The 18725-nt window shown below is 44.2% G+C and overlaps 2 protein-coding genes across 4 annotated transcripts in view; one reads left to right on the top strand and one right to left on the bottom strand.

The window, feature by feature from the left end:
* The window catches only part of LOC144479447 (beta-1,3-galactosyl-O-glycosyl-glycoprotein beta-1,6-N-acetylglucosaminyltransferase-like), a 107804-nt gene extending 98949 nt beyond the window's left edge, over positions 1–8855 (top strand). For both annotated transcript variants that reach the window (XM_078198125.1, XM_078198126.1), the window contains one exon: positions 1838–8855. In XM_078198125.1, the coding sequence (XP_078054251.1) occupies positions 2004–3332 (1329 nt within the window). In that variant the 5' untranslated portion in view covers positions 1838–2003 and the 3' untranslated portion in view covers positions 3333–8855. The remainder of the gene's footprint in view (positions 1–1837) is intronic.
* Positions 8856–10559: 1704 nt separating this feature from the next.
* atcaya (ATCAY kinesin light chain interacting caytaxin a) overlaps positions 10560–18725 on the bottom strand; it is a 47744-nt gene continuing 39578 nt past the window's right edge. For both annotated transcript variants that reach the window (XM_078198127.1, XM_078198128.1), the window contains 4 exons: positions 18006–18041; positions 16189–16224; positions 15918–15950; positions 10560–13594 (listed from right to left, as the gene is read on the bottom strand). In XM_078198127.1, the coding sequence (XP_078054253.1) occupies positions 15920–15950; positions 16189–16224; positions 18006–18041 (103 nt within the window). In that variant the 3' untranslated portion in view covers positions 10560–13594; positions 15918–15919. The remainder of the gene's footprint in view (positions 13595–15917; positions 15951–16188; positions 16225–18005; positions 18042–18725) is intronic.

Below are 18725 nucleotides of genomic sequence, written 5' to 3'. Positions count from 1 at the left end.
AATTATATTGAAATGTGGGATTTTGCTTGATGATTCAATCAGTAAATACAGTGTACATTTGAATCCAGTCCAATTCCTGGTCTTGCCGGAGTTAGTAGCTCTCATCCAGGATGCCAGTGATCCATGCTGATGGCTAATGTGGGCTCAAAATCACCCCTGTGGGGGCTTCACCACCTGGGAGTTCCCCTCCAAACCACTCCCACCATCCTGACTTGGAAATATATCACCGTTCCTTCACTGTCACTGGGTCAAAATACTGGAACTCCCTCCCTAACAACACCATATGGATTGCAGCGGTTCAAGAAGGCAGTTCACCACCAGGGCAATTAGGTTTGGACAATAAATGCTGGCCTGACCAGCAAAGCCCACATCCCTTGAATGAATAATAAAACAATACCCAACCTGGTTTAAAGCTGTACTTGATTTCCACTGAGTGTTGTCCGTTTGTTGGAAAGTGCACACCCCTTTAGCACCCATCTCCTTCTCTCCTTCATGGTGGGGGTGCCTAATCCTGCTCGAGAGGCCAACATTGGACTGCATTGGGGGCTAGTGCGCATGCGCCGATTTCCTAGTATGCTGGGAAATCAGTTGACGAGCACCTCCCTACTCCCTCATTGCTGGTCGCCCGACTGCAGACCTCCCAATTGCAGGCCCTGAGCCCCCCAAACTCAACCACACCACCCCCACGATTGCCCCCCCCCCTCCAATCGCTGGCCTCCAGATGGCCGGATCTGGCCTTCGGTTCAGGGCCCTACCAGCAGCCCCCATCCCCCAATGCAGAGCTCCCCCCATTCCCTCCCCACCTGCCTCCCTGAACCCCAGTCTGGCTCCACCCCTGACTGGCCCCAGCCCCCTCAGGCCCCACCACCTTGGCACTGCTCAGTACCTGTTGGGCTTTGCCAGAGTGCCAGGTTGGCAGTGCCAGGGTGTCCAGTGGGCACTGCCAGGGTGTCAAGCTGGCACTGCCAGTGTGCCAAGCTAGCAGTACCCAAGGGGTAACCCCCTGCCTCTGACCTCCCGGGGGCCTCAATGGCCTCTGGTCCCACCGGCGAGGCTATCATGCCTAGTCCTCGTTGATGGGAACCATACGTGATCCCCGCTGGTGTGGACCTCCATCGGTGGGGTCAGGAAGTTTAGCGAGCCTGAACAATTGCATCCTGGGCTTGCTAAATGGGTGCAGAGCAGCTTCTGAATAATGTAATCAGCCTTACATTTTTCCCCGGCGCAAGGCTAATTACATCCAAAAAAAATGGTTATTTTGCAATTTTTGTAACAATGCGGCATGGTTTTTGTATCACCTTTAAACTCACGATACTCGTTTAAGGACTTTGATGTGAGTGGGAATCCAAAGTTTGCTGTGCACAGCCCTGCATCTTATGGGGACACTAGTTGTGGTATAACTGAATGTTAAAATAGAAACATACAAAAGATCTCCCAGACAGGACAGGCCCCTAAACCTAATGTTAGTAAAGATCAGGTAGAATAGCATGAAACAGACAGTCACTTCCTTTGTGACGTTAAAATGAATGACTGGAATAATTCAAACCTTGGCAAAAGACACGCCTGTATTTATATAGAACCCTATCCCATCCTGAAAGTGGTTCACCTCCAATAAGTAACTTTTTAAGTACAGTGACCATTCCTATGTAAGCAAAGGTGGTGGCCATTTTTCACTTGGATCCCACAAACTATAATAATGTTGTTTTGGATAGATATTGGTTAAAGACATCAGTAAACTGCCTTCTCTTTCATCTTTAATATCTACTTGGCTTTTCTTTTAGAAGCAAAGTGCTATTCATTTATAAAATTGTGCAACTTTGTCTGTTTCATGTTTCAGCTTTGCACAAATAAAGAAATCCCATTGTGGAAATAAAACGCACAACTTCATCCATCATGCACTTTGTTTAACCCAGTTCACATTGAGAAAGGAATTGAATCAGCAATCAAAATCAGCCACAGTCTGACATTATTGAAGATTTTAGGAGCTTATTTTTGGTTTCACAATGATATTGAAATATAAACAGAGATATTCTGTAATCCTCATGTTGACTTGCATCACCCTTTTGATATTGAACCTCTCTGCCAAAAAGAACCTCCTAACCATAGACCGAGACCAGTTATCTGTGAAAATCCAACACTTTATGGGGACCGGAAACCTTCCCACATCTGGTGCTCTCAGTGTGAGGTGTTCCGAGTCTGAGTTATTTCTGGAATCTCTTTATGATGTAAACTGTACAGCTATTTTGCAAGGGGAAGTCAACGAAATCAAGAGAAGTCAACTATTGAAGGTGCAACGTAAGGCAGTAATTCCCAATAATTCTTTTTATATTGAAGCCGCACAAAACTGTAAGCAGTTTATACGGAACAGAAAGTATCTCACTTTTACCCTCAGTAGGAGAGAGAAGCAATTTCCAATTGCTTATTCTATAGTCATTCACCAAAGAACTGATCTGTTCGAAAGACTGCTGAGGACAATCTACGCACCCCAGAATATTTACTGTGTACATATTGACAATAAATCGCCTGCTGCTTTCAAAGCTGCAGTTCACAGCATCGTATCTTGTTTCCCAAATGTTTTTGTTACAGGGAAGTTAGAAAATATAATTTACGGCTCCTGGTCCAGAGTTCAGGCAGACCTGAACTGCATGGAGGAGCTGCTGGCGAGGCACTTAACCTGGAAGTACTTCATCAACTTGTGTGGCATGGATTTTCCCATCAAAACCAACTTGGAGATTGTCAATCAGCTGGAGCATTTGGCAGGGGGCAACAGTTTAGAGTCTGGAGCAGTTGTGGATGGCAAAGAGCTACGTTGGAAATACAGCTTAAAAATAATCAATGGAGAAATGATAAATACAAAGGTGATCAAGGAACCATTCTCTAATGAAACCTCAATATTCTCAGGCAATGCCTACATGGTGGTCAGTAGACAATTTGTCGAGTATATTTTCAAGGACAGCAAAGTAAGGCAACTTATTGAGTGGTCAAAAGATACATACACCCCTGATGAGTTCATCTGGGCCACTCTGCAGAGGATGCCTGGTGTTCCTGGCTCCAAACCTCCACATCCTAAGTATGATGTAAGTGACATGAACTCTGTGGCAAGGCTGGTTAAATGGCAACACTTAGAAGGTGATGTAACAAAAGGAAAAGCCTATCCATTGTGCACTGGTTCCCATTTGAGGTGCGTCTGTGTTTATGGGGCCGGAGACCTCAACTGGATACTTCAACAACACCATCTCTTTGCCAACAAATTTGATGCAGAAGTGGATCCCATTGCACTTCAGTGCCTTGAGCAGCACATCCAGCAGAAAACTTTGGGCTGCAGAATGTAAAAGTTGTACTGCATCTTCTCTGTATTGCACCTGTATAGTTGGCTTTGTATCCCTAAATGCTTGATTACTCTTAAACTGCAGGGGTGAGAATGAAGGAGATCACAGACCTGCCCTATGACAACCAAACTCCCAGAATACCTGCCAAGGCAAACAAGTGCATCTGTAGTAAAGTAGAAGCTCCTGGAATGTAAAAGGTTTAAACACAGCCCAGCGCACTTAAAGTAGTGCAGTTAAACAATGGGCCAGCAAGCTGTTTTAAATCCCTGACGAGTTGCTGAATCTTTACTGTTCCTCGGTACCTGAGGAATTTCCGACTTTTGAAAAGGTCTGTTCAAATGGTCACTACAGCTGAAGGAGATCTGGGTTGAATGCTGAAGGTGGAAATGTATTAAGTCTGCCCTGGTACCTCAATGCTCTTAACAGTACCCCGCTACAATGAAGCACAATCTGTTAGTGTCACATTGCCTGATCATTCCATTATAATGAGTATTTGGGGACCTGTGCAAAATTATAACTTAAAATTGGCTCCCGTTGCACTGCAGCAAGGTGGCAATAGGAGATCCCACTAATTGAAGCCCTTGGTTCCTGATACTATTCAGTGATTCCTGCTGATGGGTGTGTCAGTATGAATGTTAGTTACAGATAAAATTGAACAAAGAACAAAGAACAAATTGAGTTCCATTTTGAAGTTGATTAGCCCAGGGGCGGCATGGTGGCATAGTGGTTAGCACTGCTGCCTCACAGCGCCAGGGATCTGGGTTCAATTCCCAGCTTGGGTCACTGTCTATGTGAAGTCTGCACATTCTCCCCATGTCTGCATGGGTTTCCTCCGGGTGTTCCTCCCACTGTCCGAAAGACAAAGAATAAAGAAAATTATAGCACAGGAACAGGCCCCTCGGCCCTCCAAGCCTGCACTGACCATGCTGCCCAACTGAACTAAAACCCCCTATCCTTCCGGGGACCATATCCCTCTATTTCCATCCAATTCATGTATTTGTCCAGATGCCCCTTAAAACTCACTATCGTATCTGCTTCCACCACCTCCCCCGGCAACGAGTTCCACCCACCACCCTCTGTGTAAAAAGCTTGCCTCGTACATCCCCTTTAAACCTTGCCCCTCGCACTTTAAACCTATGCCCCCTAGTAATCTCCTTCATTCTCTTCCACCCTGGGAAAAAGCTTCTGACTATCCACTCTGTCCGTGCCCCTGATAATCTTGGAGACTTCTATCAGGTCGCCCCTCAACCTCCGCCGATCCAGTGAGAACAAACCAAGTTTCTCCAACCTCTCCTCATAGCTAATGCCCTCCATACCAGGCAACATCCTGGTAAATCTTTTCTGTACCCTCTCCAAAGTCTCCACATCCTTCTGGTAGTGTGGCAACCAGAATTGAACACTATATTCCAAGTGCGGCCTAACTAAGGTTCTATAAAGCTGCAACATGACTTGGCAATTTTTAAACTCAATGCCCCGACCGATGAAGGCAAGCATGCCGTATGCCTTCTTGACTACCTTCTCCACCTGCACTGCCACTTTCAGTGATCTGTGTACCTGTACACCCAGATCCCTTTGCCTATCAATACTCTTAAGGCTTCTGCCATTTACTGTGTATTTCCTATCTTTATTAGATCTTCCAAAATTCATTACCTCACATTTGTCCGGATTAAACTCCATCTGCCATCTCTCCGACCAAGCTTCCAACTATCTATATCCTGCTGTAACCTCTGATGGTCCTCATCGCTATCTGCAAATCCACCAGCCTTTGTGTCGTCCGCAAACCTACTAATCAAACCAGTTACATTTTCCTCCAAATCATTTATATATATTACGAACAGCAAAGGTCCCAGCATTGATCTTTGAGGAACGCCACTTGTCACAGCCCTCCATTCAGAAACACATCCTTCCACTGTTACCCTCTGACTTCTATGACCAAGCCAGTTCTGTATCCACCTTGCCAGCTCACCTCTGATCCCATGCGACTTCACCTTCTGCACCAGTCTGCCATGAGGGCCCTTATCAAAGGCCTTACTGAAGTCCATGTAGACAACTTCCTACCTTCATCAATCATCTTCATCACTTCCTCGAAAAACTCGATCATGTTAGTAAGACATGACCTCCCCTTCACAAACCATATTGCCTCTCGCTAATACGTCCACTTATTTCCAAGTGGGAGTAAATCTTGTCTCAAAGAACCGTCTCCAATAATTTTCCTACCACTGACGTAAGGATCACTAGCCTGTAATTACTTGGATTATTCTTGCTACCCTTCTTAAACAAAGGAACAACATTGGCTATTCTCCAATCCACTGGGATCTCCCCTGTAGCCAATGAGGATACAAAGATTTCTCTCAAGGTCCCAGAAATTTCTTCCCTTGCCTCTCTCAGTATTTTGGGATATATCCCATCAGGCCCTGGGGACTTGTCTACCTTAAAGTTTCTCAAGAACCCCAATACCTCCTCCTTTTTGATTTCAACAAGGCGTGCTAGTTAAGTGCCTTGGCCATGCTAAATTCTCCCTCAGTATACCCGAACAAGCGCCAGAGTGTGCTGACTAAGGGATTTTCACAGTAACTTCATTGCAGTGTTAATGCAAGCCTAAGATAAAAGCAAATTACTATGGATGCTGGAATCTGAAACCAAAAGAGAAAACGCTGGAAAATCTCAGCGGGTCTGGCAGCATCTATAAGGAGAAAAGAGCTGACGTTTCGAGTCCAGATGACCAGCTTTGACAAAGGGACTCGAAACGTCAGCTCTTTTCTCTCCTTACAGATGCTGCCAGACCCGCTGAGATTTTCCAGCATTTTCTCTCTTAATGTAAGCCTACTTGTGATTAATAAATAAACTTTTACTTTTTTAACCGTTGGTACTGTCTAGAGTCAGATGGGGCAGTATTTTCCGTGCCCAGGCCGGGTGTGATTCTGGCGGGGGTGGGGAGGGGGTGGTGGTATATAAAATAAATTGCGTGCCCACCCCACTGCTCTCCTGCTCACCCCTGAGCTTACCCCATAATACAGAGGGTGGATGGGCAGCCCTCCCACATTATTCAAATAATAAATCAATAGTAATAAACTGCCCACACCATAAAACATTTGGCATGGGAAGCTAGGCAGCCTGATTTTCCTTCTTAAGTGCATCCTCCAAAGGGTGGTAAGGAAGGAGGAGTTTGATCTCCAGGGGTTGCCCTTTGCTAATCAAGAGCAACCCCTAACCAATGTCTCCTATCGACCCGCCAGAACCCTCCTTGACCAAGACCCTGTACTTAGCAGTTCTGTGGATCCCTGGGCCTTCTTGCACCTCTTCATGCAGTCCTGACAGTGGCCATTAATGAGCTCTTGGCACTGCTAGGACTGATTGAGCTTTTGGCTAATCTAATTATCTGCCTTCGCTCCAGACGGGAGGACTTTCTCCTCATTGAAAGGGCTGAAGACTCGTGTTGCCCTTGTTTAGCTCAACTGCAGTGTGATATGGCTGCAGGGCAGCCCCAACTTTGCTTCTGAGGTGGTGAAACATCCGCCCCCTGCTGCCCGCCTGCCCCCATTCTACCCCCCGCCCCCCATCCTGCCCAGCCCCCATCATTGAACTGCTTTTCTGGGTACTAGAATAGCCCTCTCTCTGCTTTAGATTTTGATTTGCAACTTGTGTCCATCAACAAAGGCCTAATGCCTGGATTTACAGGTTGACTATTCTGTGCATAAAAAGCTGTGATGAGGGACTATTAGCTGCATGGAATCACATTTATTCAGATAGTTAATCCTTGTTCAGTTTGATTGAGAACATTTTTTCTCCTTCCAGATTTCACTTCAATGTGGTGAGAGGTACGGCTGTGATTTCTTACTTATGGAGGTTGTGTCTGTAGTTTATTCCCTGTTCCCCTACAGGAAGTGATTCTCACTGGGATACTCTGAGCGAGTGCCAGCTTACTCTCTCTGCCATCAGAAGTGACCATTTTTCACGTTAAAGTAGGATGAGAGCCAGTAGGCCCCAACCAGTTGGTCTCAACCCTGTTTTCACTCACTTTCCACACACATACATTTTCCAGGAGACATTGATGGAAAGTTATCGACAGTCCTGACTGCTACCTCCTCAACCCCTCCTCGGGAAGCTGAAGTAACACGCCAACATCCAGATGTCCTATTACAGCCCTGGTGCATCCATTTGTCGTGCTATATATTTTGTATTGTTTGAAACATGTCACGAGGCCTTACAGTAATTGTGGCCTGGACTGTACAGGCCAGGAAGATCCCAACCTTGTCAACATTTTCCAGGGAACAGGGAGAAGGGAGCTCAGTGGGTTCAGTGATTTTTCTTTGATCTCAATTTGTGTCGAGAGGTTCTGCTCTGTTAATGGACGGCTGTGTGATTAATCATTTTATTAAATCATCCTGACCAAATTTTAAAGATTTCACTTGCATTTGTCTGAAGATTGGATAAGTTTCCTTTGAACAACCTTAGTGTGGTTTAACAAACAAATTAAAAGTGTGATTTACAGGAAAAATACAGGGAGAATAAAAAAGAGATTCACTGGAATCGATACAAATGAATACCACAAACTTGTTAAAGTGTTGATCGGAGACCTAGCTGAGGCGGGTTTAATTTCTGAACCAGTTGAGGTTCTTCATGAAGGTCTCGCCTTCTCAATCTTGCCCCTCACCTGAGGTGTGCTGACCCTCCGGTTAAATCACCACCAGTCAGCTCTCCCCCTCAAAGGACAAAAACCGTGAGGAATCATTTAACATGTAACTGATTGCTATAATCATGGGGTGGGGTGGAGGGGTGGCTGAGGCTCCACAATCCTACCAATACATAATTTTCTTGTGATTTTTGAAGTAGTTAGCCGTAGCCTGTATTCACACCATTCTTCACTTCTGGAGGAGTTGGTCACCAGAGATTTAACAGTCAGGGAAATCTTCCTGGGCAGATCCACATGTAACTGTTTCAGCTCTGGTCTGCGTTTGTTTCAGCAGGAATTCGACACTTCATGGAGATAACATGATTATAAAAAATATCTTAATAGTCGAAAAGGGATACGTGGAACGGAGAGAAATAAGTATTTACATTGTATGTAAATGCCAATAACCACCTTGAGAAATAGTACATGCAAATTTGCAATGTAAATAATTGAGAATGGAAAGTAAATAGAACATCATAAAGGTCTGGGAAGGACAGAATTAATTACTTTTGAACTAATGATCGAATTTAGAGCAGAAATATATCTGAATGTCTTTGTAACCCCTCGTTTGTTAACTGAACCTACTTACTATTAATGCTACTTGTGGTGAACCACTGTTACTACATGTATGTGCCTGGACACACCCACGCTGCACCGGGCCCGAGACTCCTCCCTTTCCACCTGAGACCCCTCCCTTTCCACCCAGAGTGGGGTATAAAGGTGATGGTCCCTCCTCCTTGCCTCAGTCTAGACCAGGTCAGCTACAAGGGTGTGCTCCTGTTCTCTGTGAATAAAAGCCTATTAGTTTCCCTCACTCTCAGAAGTCTTCGCGTCGTAATTGATAGTGCATCACTACTAACTATGATTCTAACAAGTTCAGGTCTTTATCTTTCGATTACTGAGACAGGCTGATTTATTTATTCAGTAACTTATGCAAATCACAATTAAAGTTTGGTGGTGTAAATATAATCCAAACTGATTGCTGTAAGAATTTAGTGAACTAAATTTAGGTGCCCTTAACTCCTAACTGGAGCCACATCATGTATTAACATTTGTATTTTGACAATGACTTTAGCATAATCAAATGCCACAAACTGCTTCGCAAGAACATTATAAAGCAGAATTGGACTCGAGTCACGTAAGGCAATATTAGGGAAGATGGCCAAAAGCATGACCAAAGAGGTAGATTTTAAGGAGAATCTTAAAGGAGGTTCTTGAGGCTGGAGGAGAATACAGAGATAGGGAGAGTTGAGGCGAGGGAAGGATTGGAAAACTAGAATGGGAATTTTAAAATCGAGGTGTTGCTTAGATGGCAGTCAATGTAAGTCAATGAGCACAAGGGTGAAAAGGACTTGGTGCAATTAGGACACATGAGGCAGAGTTTGAGATGAACTCAGAAGTAGATAGAACATGGAAGGCCAACCAGGATGTGCATTGTCAAGTCCAGAGGTAACAGACAGGATGAGGGTTTCAATAGCAGGAGAGCTGAGACGGGGGTGGAGTTGGGTGGTTTTACAGAGGTCTTGGTGATGGTGCAAATATGTGATTGGAAGTTTTTATTCATTTGTGGGACATTGGGCATTGCTGGTTGGCCAGCATTTATTGCCCGTCCCAGTTGCCCTTGGCTAAGCCATTTTTGTGGGTAGTTGAGAGTCAACCACATTGCTGTGGCTCTGGAGACACACGTGGGCCAGACCAGGTAAGGATGGCAGATTTCCTTCCCTGAAAGACATTAGTGAACCAGATGGGTTTTTCCGACAATCGCCAATGGTTTCAAGGTCGTCAGTAGATTCTTAATTTCAGATATTTTTTATTGAATTCAAATTCCACCATCTGCCTTGGCGAGATTTGAGCCCAGGTCCCCAGAACATTAGCTGAGTTTCTGGGTTAATAGTCTAGCAATAATACCGCTAGGCCATCACTTCCCCTTTATTGAAGTCAAGTTTGGCATTCAAGACTGTGATTAGTCTGGTTCAGGCTCTGAGATACTTTGAGGGATGGAGTTAGCAGCTGGTGGGTATGGAGTTTGAGATGGGGAGAAAAGACAATGGCTTCCGTCTTTCCAATATTTAAGTGGAAGAAATTTCTGCTCCTACATTATTGGATAAGTAGTCTGACAATTTACCAACAGTTAAAGGATTGAGAGAAACTACGCTGAGGTAGAGCTAGATGTCATCAGTGTACATCTGAAAAGTAACCGTGCTTTCAGGAGATGTTGCTGAAGGGTGGCGTATAGGTGAGAAATAGGAGGGGTCAAGGATAGGTTCCTGGGGAATGTCAGAGGTAATGGACGGAATTCTCCAGCCGTTCACGCCAGCGGGATTATCCAGTCCCGCCAGCAGTGGACCCCCACCCGTGGGTTTCCTGCCGGCATGGGGTGACGTGGGAATTCCCACTGACAGCGGCAAGACCAGAGAATCCCACCGCTAGCAAACAACGAGCCATCTTCTGCCAGCAGGAAACATGCGGCTGGGAGGCTGGAGAATCTCACCCAATGATTTTAAGATTAAGAACTGATTTTACCAAAAGAAATACTTCATCTTAACAGTAAGTGCACGGCAGCTGTGCCAACTGTTTATTTTGTATAACAACTGAGAACATTGAATAGCTGTAACATCAACTGGTTAAATGTCCAGTTCACATAAACAGTGTCACTAACTTTGTAAACAGGGCCACAACCCCAGCCAACAACTCACTCGGAAATGCTGCAACACTGCTCCATGAAGTGATGGGTCTGGGGTCCACACATATAACTCTCCCTCATAGCAAGCTGCTGAATTCAATCTTTCTACCGTAGGCATTTGCCAAGTGCATGGCAGAAATCAAACTACTATTCTATTTTAATATGATCTTTTCACATTCCGAAAGGAAGCTCAGATAACTCTTGCTTCCCAAGGGCCCCTCGCTCCGTTTGGTTAGGGAAAGCATACCTAGAATCTTAGCTCAGTCAAAATCCCACAGCCAGTCAGACCTTGAATAAAAGTCCATGGAGCAATTAAACTGTTTCTGAAATATAATTTATAGGGAAGACTACACCAGATTAAAGTCCAACAGGTTTATTTGGAATCACTCATCTGTTGACGACTCATCACTCACCTGATGAAGGAGCAGCACTCCGAAAGCTCGTGACTCCAAATAAACCTGTTGGACTTTAACCTGCTGCTGTGAGACTTCTTACTGCGCCCACCCCAGTCCAACGCCGGCATCTGCACATTATGGGGAAGAGGCAGAAGATTACTGTTTCCCCGAGTGTCACAGGACTGATTGACATTCTGGTCCTAATCCAACCCACTTAAATTTTTAAACAGTTTGTGGAATTTAATGTAACACAGGAATTTATCATGTGTCCCCAGGAGCCATTTACAACCCGTGGTACTGCATGGGCAGACCCACGACTACTCCATCTACCTTACGGGCTCCATTCAACAGAACTAGATTCATTATTGTTCCCTCCTTGTTATCCAGTGACAAGGGGAATGGGATGCTATCAGGTGTTCTGACGAAAGGTCATCAACTTGAAATGTCAACTCTGTTTCTTTCTCCACCGATGTTGCCGGACATGCTGCGTATTTCCAGCACTTTCTCTGTTTTTCATTTCAACTGTCCAGTATCCACAGTATTTTGTTTTTGTGTTTTTAAAGGAGCCACTCATTTTCTTGGCTTTTGCCTCTTCCCCGGAGCAGAATCGCACCATTTCTGGGAAATCCATGGGCGTTCCTTAGCAAAGCCACTGACAGACACTGAAAATACACTGATGTGAAAGAATTTGACAATAAGATGTTCAATAAGAGTCTCAAGGGGGTTTCACAAGCGTTTTCCACTAAAAATTCCAGTAGAGCCAACAGACAAAGGATTATCACGGTGCCGTCTTAAAGATTACAATGTGGTACAAATACTTCCAGCAAGTTTGACAGTTTTTTGCAGCTGTTAATGACACACTGGACTGTTCACACTGCTGCTGAGGGAGCAAGCATTTTAAATCAGCTAATTTAAGTCGACAATTGTGAAAAATGAGAGAGGGTGAAAAACCAAATCAAAAAATGCTTTAAAACCGTACATGTAAATACATTCAAAGTGTTAACTGTGAACAATGATTACAACTAGAATTATTGAACAAACAAAATACTTGCAGTAACTGACCCATCAATTGGGCATTTCTCCAACTCATTTGACAAATCTGATTGTCAGTTAGGTGTGTGTCTACCCTGATTGGTCAGTCCTCACTCTCTGCCTCTACAGCAGGTTCATCTCCAGACAGCCCTGTCTGTCACTCTCACCTTACTGATCCAGTGAAACAGTATTTCTGTGGCTTTCCATCTGTTTCCCTGTCCTTCCTCTCAAAGCACTGACACTTGCTGTAAACAGGTTCCATGGACCGTGATCATCCTTTTGCACCTTTCCCTTGATTATCAATGACATCACAGTCAAGATGGACCCTCTTCTTCCCCTATCTTCCCAGACACTTGCCTGTAGGGGTTACTGGACTGTGATCGGGACTGGGACGTATGACATACTGTCTCCCTCTATCTCCCACGCCCCAAACCCACCCCCAATTTACACCACAAATCCAATTGCAATGCTCCTTCATTGCCTCCCTGGCTGGAATCAGCCAAATGAACACAAGCTACGGAATGAAACTGACATCTTCCTTGTCACACGAGAGACACTAACTCAACACCAGGGGGAGCATTTTATATTAATTGTAATCTGATGACTTTGTCCCCATAGCAGAATCCTAAAACCTCTCGGATCTCTGCAAGTTAAATGAGGCACTGGTCATGATTCCCCCGCAGTTTAAACATTTTATATTCAATACTTATCAGGGTAATGGAACAAATGTTCCACCTGGTGCACCAATATCGACCTCGAATAATTATGGGTCAAATGTATTCTTATTCAACTCCAAAACTCAATTTAGCAATATGACCTTTGCAGACCAGCTATCTCTGGAATCTCTGAACTACTGCTAAAGATAGAGAATCCTTTTAATAAAGGGGAAGTGGGTACTTGGAGTGTACTCCACCTGGAAACTTTAGTGCCTTCAAACACGCAGGGATTTTTATCCAGTGACTCCTGTAGTAAAGCGGGTGCATGGAGTGTCGTCAGAGGAGAGAATCGAGCTTGGGGAGTGATGCCTCCACAGCAGATTTTCCTGAAGCCTGGGTTAATGAAGAGTGGCCACGGTTGAAGTGCTGGAGGGAGATCGTAACCCATAGAACCCATAGTACAGCTATGTCAATGCTTCAGGAATCAGGTAAGGAACAGGAGGCTTTAAATGATTCCCCAAAAGTCCAGACAAAGGGTACTCTTTTGGCAATAGAATTATGACCATATCCCATATAATTTTCATGAAGTGTTGTGACTTTGGAAGCCCCATGTCTTTTTAAAATAGCCTGAATAATAGCAACTTGAGTTCAGATGAACTCGGGGCCCAGTGCGTGCTGCCTGAATCCTGGAATCAGTGGCAGAGAGTGAAAGTCAAGTTTTTATAACCATCAGCCTCAGTCACATTATTTCAAAAGAACTTTCTTGTCACGAACTTCATCCCAGTGTTCTCTGAATTCCAGCCTTTGATGTGAAGCTTCTTAACTTCCTAAAACAGAAAGGTATTGAAATTTTTGGTCAATATTCTTGTTATTACGACAATCCTTATTGAATTCCTCTGTTTAAACTTGAACTTCAATATTTCATGTATGAATTTCCCCGCTGCCTTAATAGCAACTCACTGCTATATAGACTAAGACGATCCCAATAGAGGGACCAAAATGAAGCAGTTTCCCATTTCCCACACCCACAATTTCCTTGGTGTCCCCCTAGCTGACCATGGGAACAATCAGGCACCAGTCCTGTCCATTATCACTATGAAGTAACTTCTGCTGGGAAATGAATGGAAGTAGATATTAAGTAGAGGTAGGATTGTGTCAGCAGTGATGCCCCCACAGTGGAATACCCTGGTTCCATTCAGTGTCTGGGTTTATACATAAACAGGGGTCACATCAATGAGGTACCATAGGTCAGACAGAATACGTGGCATCTGCAGCCCAGCGAAAAGCACTGGACAGGATAGAAGGGACATGTGTGGGTTTAGAACAGTAAGATCACCAAGTTTTTTTACACTAATCTGTATCCATTCTTTTTGCCATGAATTACTGTGACTGTGGGGCTTTACTTTAAATTGCCCCTCTAACTTGTAATTTGCTCAAAGTTAAAATTTTATTTTTAATTTGGAATAATTTTGTTTTTAAAAAGATTACATATTTTAAAATGTTTTTGAAAAGCAATTTAAATGTTTGGTTCTGATCTTCAGACTTTAGAAATTGTGCTGATGTGATTAGACAGAGCTTAAAACACAGACACAGGCCATTGAACCCAAATACAGGTGCCATGCCTCCTTCCATCTTACTTTCCCTCTTCCTATCAAAATATCCTTCTATTCCTTTCCCCGTCTTGTATTTATCTAACTTTCCCTCAGATATGGCCATGCAGATTAGGTGAGGAAAATTTTGATTCTTAGATTTGCATTGATGTAACTCTGACCAGAGATGTACATTGGTACAGGGCAGTGAGTAAGGGGGTACAGGGCAGTGAGTAAGGGGGTACAGGGCAGTGAGTAAGGGGGTACAGGGCAGTGAGTAAGTGGGTGCAGGGCCGTGACTTAATGGGTTACAGGGTTACAACTCCGAATTTCCTCCTCCTTTCAGACACAGTATAAGATCCACCAGGAAAGCGAAGAGCTTTTCTCCTGGATTGAGAAAATCAAAGGGGAATTTTGCTCTGCCTTTCTCTCACTGAGCTATAGAACAGAGAAGCAACAAGGAAGACACTGTATCAGGACACAACATGGGTGAAGGGAGAGGAAAATATAGAAGGTGTTGAACAGTGCCCAATTTCAACAACCGGAGTACACTGCAATTCAGAACAGTTGCTTTGTGATTAAGTGACCCTTGCTGGTCAGACTGAGTACTGCAGGATTACACCTCCCCACAGCACCTGTAATATTGCCAAGAATTCATATCAACTTGAAACAACTGAGAATTAAAGTGATTAATAGAAGAATGAGAATAAAATTTAGAAAATATTAAATCTGTATCAATTCTCACAAAATTTAAAAATCTGGGGAAACTCACTTAATAACAATTTATATAAAATACTGAGGTTAGAAAACATCTTGAAGGTGCTCCAAACATGAAGGGCCAAAGCAGGAGAAGGACTGGGGATTGAGCTGTAATGAGAAGGTTAGGAGAGGGGAAACAAAGTTTGAGAGACAGATGGGCTTTGACAAAGATACAAAAGGAAAAGGAGTGAGGCAGATGGGTTTATGGAGAGTGTTTCAAAGAGCAGGGCCAAGGTTTCTGAATAATTCATTATTGTAGAGAGGCAAAGGGAGGAGACAGTGAAAAGTACAGACTCAGAGGACTGAGGAGGAGTTGCAGAGACAGGATGCAGTAAGACTGGGGAGAGGGCTGAAGGTGAGGATTTTAAATTCAATACAGCAGTGGCGGAAAGTAGGAGACAATGTAAATCAGTGAGGATAAGAGTGAGGGGTAAGTAGGGCTTGCCGCATGTCAGGATCAGTGCAGTATAGCTGGGATTTAAGGACAGCATTGAGGAACTCGAGTCCAGAGGTGAGGCAAGACGTGCAAAGGACTCTCCAGACTGATCTAAGAGATGATAGGAGAGTAGTCACTAGGGTAAGGGTTTAACTTTAATAGGGAGGCTGAGGTTTCAGGCTACAAGAGATGGGATATAAATATGAATCATTTTATATTTCCAGATAAATCCACATTTTCTGCTTTCCTCCTCCGGGTGTTGCGATTTCCTCCCTTTCTCTCAGTTGACAATAGAACGGGATAGAGAGAAGGAGGCCATTTGACCTCTCATGATTGCGCGGACTGTATGAACCACAAGTTACTGACCTTTACTCCTGCTCTTCAGATGCAGCCCCAGACCTGAGTCAGAGAGAAGAAAACATTATGTTAACTCCTACGCGGCCAAGCTACAAAAGGACCGTCTAATTTCCACTGTTATTTTTCTCTGTCAGATACCGACTGGCTTGCTCGTCACTTTCAACATTCTTTGGTGTTATTTTTGCTTCATACCAGCTCCATTTAAATTACATTTCAGATAGCTTACTGTTTCCGCAGAGATTGTGAGAAAAATCTACATTCTTTATTTTGTTATAATCACCTGTTTTTCTCAATCACGGACTGACCATCTTCTGTCCTGTAAAAGAAAATGCAAAGAATATTGTTATTAAACAGAATTGCTGTCTTGCTGTACAGGACAGTCGCTGCTGAACCTGTTACATCAGTAACTCTGGCTCTTTCTCTGAGTAAGAAGTTTAACAACACCAGGTTAAAGTCCAACAGGTTTATTTGGTAGCAAAAGCCACACGAGCTTTCGGAGCCTTAAGCCCCTTCTTCAGGTGAGTGGGAATTCTGTTCCCAAACAGGGCATATAAAGACACAGACTCAATTTACAGCATAATGGTTGGAATGCGAATACTTACAGCTAATCAAGTCTTTAAAGATACAAATAATGTGAGTGGAGGGAGCATTAAGACAGGTTAAAGAGATGTGTATTGTCTCCAGACAGGACAGCCAGTGAGACTCTGCAGGTCCAGGCAAGCTGTGGGGATTACTGATAGTGTGACATGAACCCAATATCCCGGTTGAGGCCGTCCTCATGTGTGCGGAACTTGGCTATCAGTTTTTGCTCAGTGACTCTGCGCTGTCGTCTGTCGTGAAGGCCGCCTTGGAGAACACTTATCCGAATATCAGAGGCCGAATGCCCGTGACCGCTGAAGTGCTCCCCAACAGGAAGAAGCGGTCACGGGCATTCGGCCTCTGATATTCGGGTAAGCGTTCTCCAAGGCGGCCTTCACGACACACGACGGCGCAGAGTCACTGAGCAAGTTCCGCACACATGAGGACGGCCTCAACCGGGATATTGGGTTCATGTCACACTATCTGTAATCCCCACAGCTTGCCTGGACCTGCAGAGTCTCACTGGCTGTCCTGTCTGGAGACAATACACATCTCTTTACCTGTCTTAATGCTCTTTCCACTCACATTGTTTGTATCTTAAAGACTTGATTAGCTGTAAGTATTCGCATTCCAACCATTATGCTGTAAATTGAGTTTGTGTCTTTATATGCCCTGTTTGTGAACAGAATTCCCACTCACCTGAAGAAGGGGCTTAAGGCTCCGAAAGCTAGTGGCTTTTGCTACCAAATAAGCCTGTTGGACTTTAACCTGGTGTTGTTAAACTTCTTACTGTGTTTACCCCAGTCCAACGCTGGCATCTCCACATCTTTCTCTGAGACCATGTTATCCCCTGCAGCTAGAAAATACACAGTTAATAAAATCCCTTCCACTCTATCTCTTGAGATTGACAGGCTAAATTCCCTACCCACCTTGCCTACTGCATAGTGACCTCTGTTACTCTGGTCTTAGGGTGTAGGTCAGGATCAGTTTGGGTTGTGTGCACACACTGGCAATTCACCATCACATTTAAAATGCCCACTGAGAAACTTTTATTTTACGACCTCGCTCGAGCGAGATCATAAAATTCCACCCGAGGCCAACGGAGATTTCCCTTCTGCAAGCCTCGCCCTGTTCCAATTCCGGGACGGGCAAGGCGGCAAAATTCCGGCCAGAGGTGTCTCAGCTCATTACAACGAGGCCATTTGTGTGAGATATTGGAAAAGTGATCGTGTGGAATCTGTCCCTCGCTGGATTCAGGAAATAAGGGGAGAAAATTGGAGGAGAATATTCCCAGACAACTGGACCTCATAGAAGCAGTTTTTAATCCACCCACTTGACAGGTAATCTGTGAAAAAGGTGCCTAAAAACTCAGTACCAACTGGACAATATGGAAGCCAAACAGAAACGGAGCGAACGGGTTCAAGAGATAATTATCTATGTTACTGGAGATGACAATGTCACAAGATACATAAAAAAGGAAGGTGAGGTTCAATGAAAGAAGCAGTTCAGAGAATTTACCTGGGTCTTCTCGCTTTGATTCTTTCTTCCTCAAATCTGGAAGATAAAAAGACTGAGATTTATCACGGTCTCTGAATCTTTCCAAATCACCATACACAAAGAATCACTTTCAAGCCTAGTCACTTGTTGTTATACAGGTAAATTCAGCAGCGAATTAATATAAAGCAAGCTCACAAAAACATCACTGAGACGGATATACTTCTGAAGGTGTTGGTTAAGCGAGGACACAAAGAGAACACTTCTAAGTTCATTCTCAGGATGTTGCTGGTAAGGCCGTCAGGTACTGGCCATCACCAGGTTGCACTGAGGAAATGGTTTGTTCGTCCACTTGAGAAGGTTAAGTTTCAGCCATATTAATGTTGGACTCAATTCATATGTCAGCCGAACTGAGTAAGGATGGAAAGTTTCTTTCCTTCGAGGACATTAGTGAAGTGAAAAGGTCACACTCAATTTTACTTCTACCAGCTGCCATATTGGCATCTGAACTCACTTTCCTGGATTATTAATCCATCTCCTGGATTATTAATGCTGTAAAACAACCATTCTGCTGCCATGCCCTATGTCCAGCCAAACCAACCGAGTGGAACAGGTAGACTGAGGCCTCCATTGAAAATGGCACCGATAACGATGCAGTTCTCCATTAACATAGCGTTACGCGTCACCTTTAATTACATTTATAGCCTGCAGTGGGGCTTTTTGACTCAGAGCTGAGAGTGCTAC

The sequence above is a fragment of the Mustelus asterias genome, chromosome 26, assembly GCF_964213995.1.
Source record: "Mustelus asterias chromosome 26, sMusAst1.hap1.1, whole genome shotgun sequence".
Taxonomy (NCBI): domain Eukaryota; kingdom Metazoa; phylum Chordata; class Chondrichthyes; order Carcharhiniformes; family Triakidae; genus Mustelus; species Mustelus asterias.
This window is presented reverse-complemented; position numbering and strand designations above follow the sequence as displayed.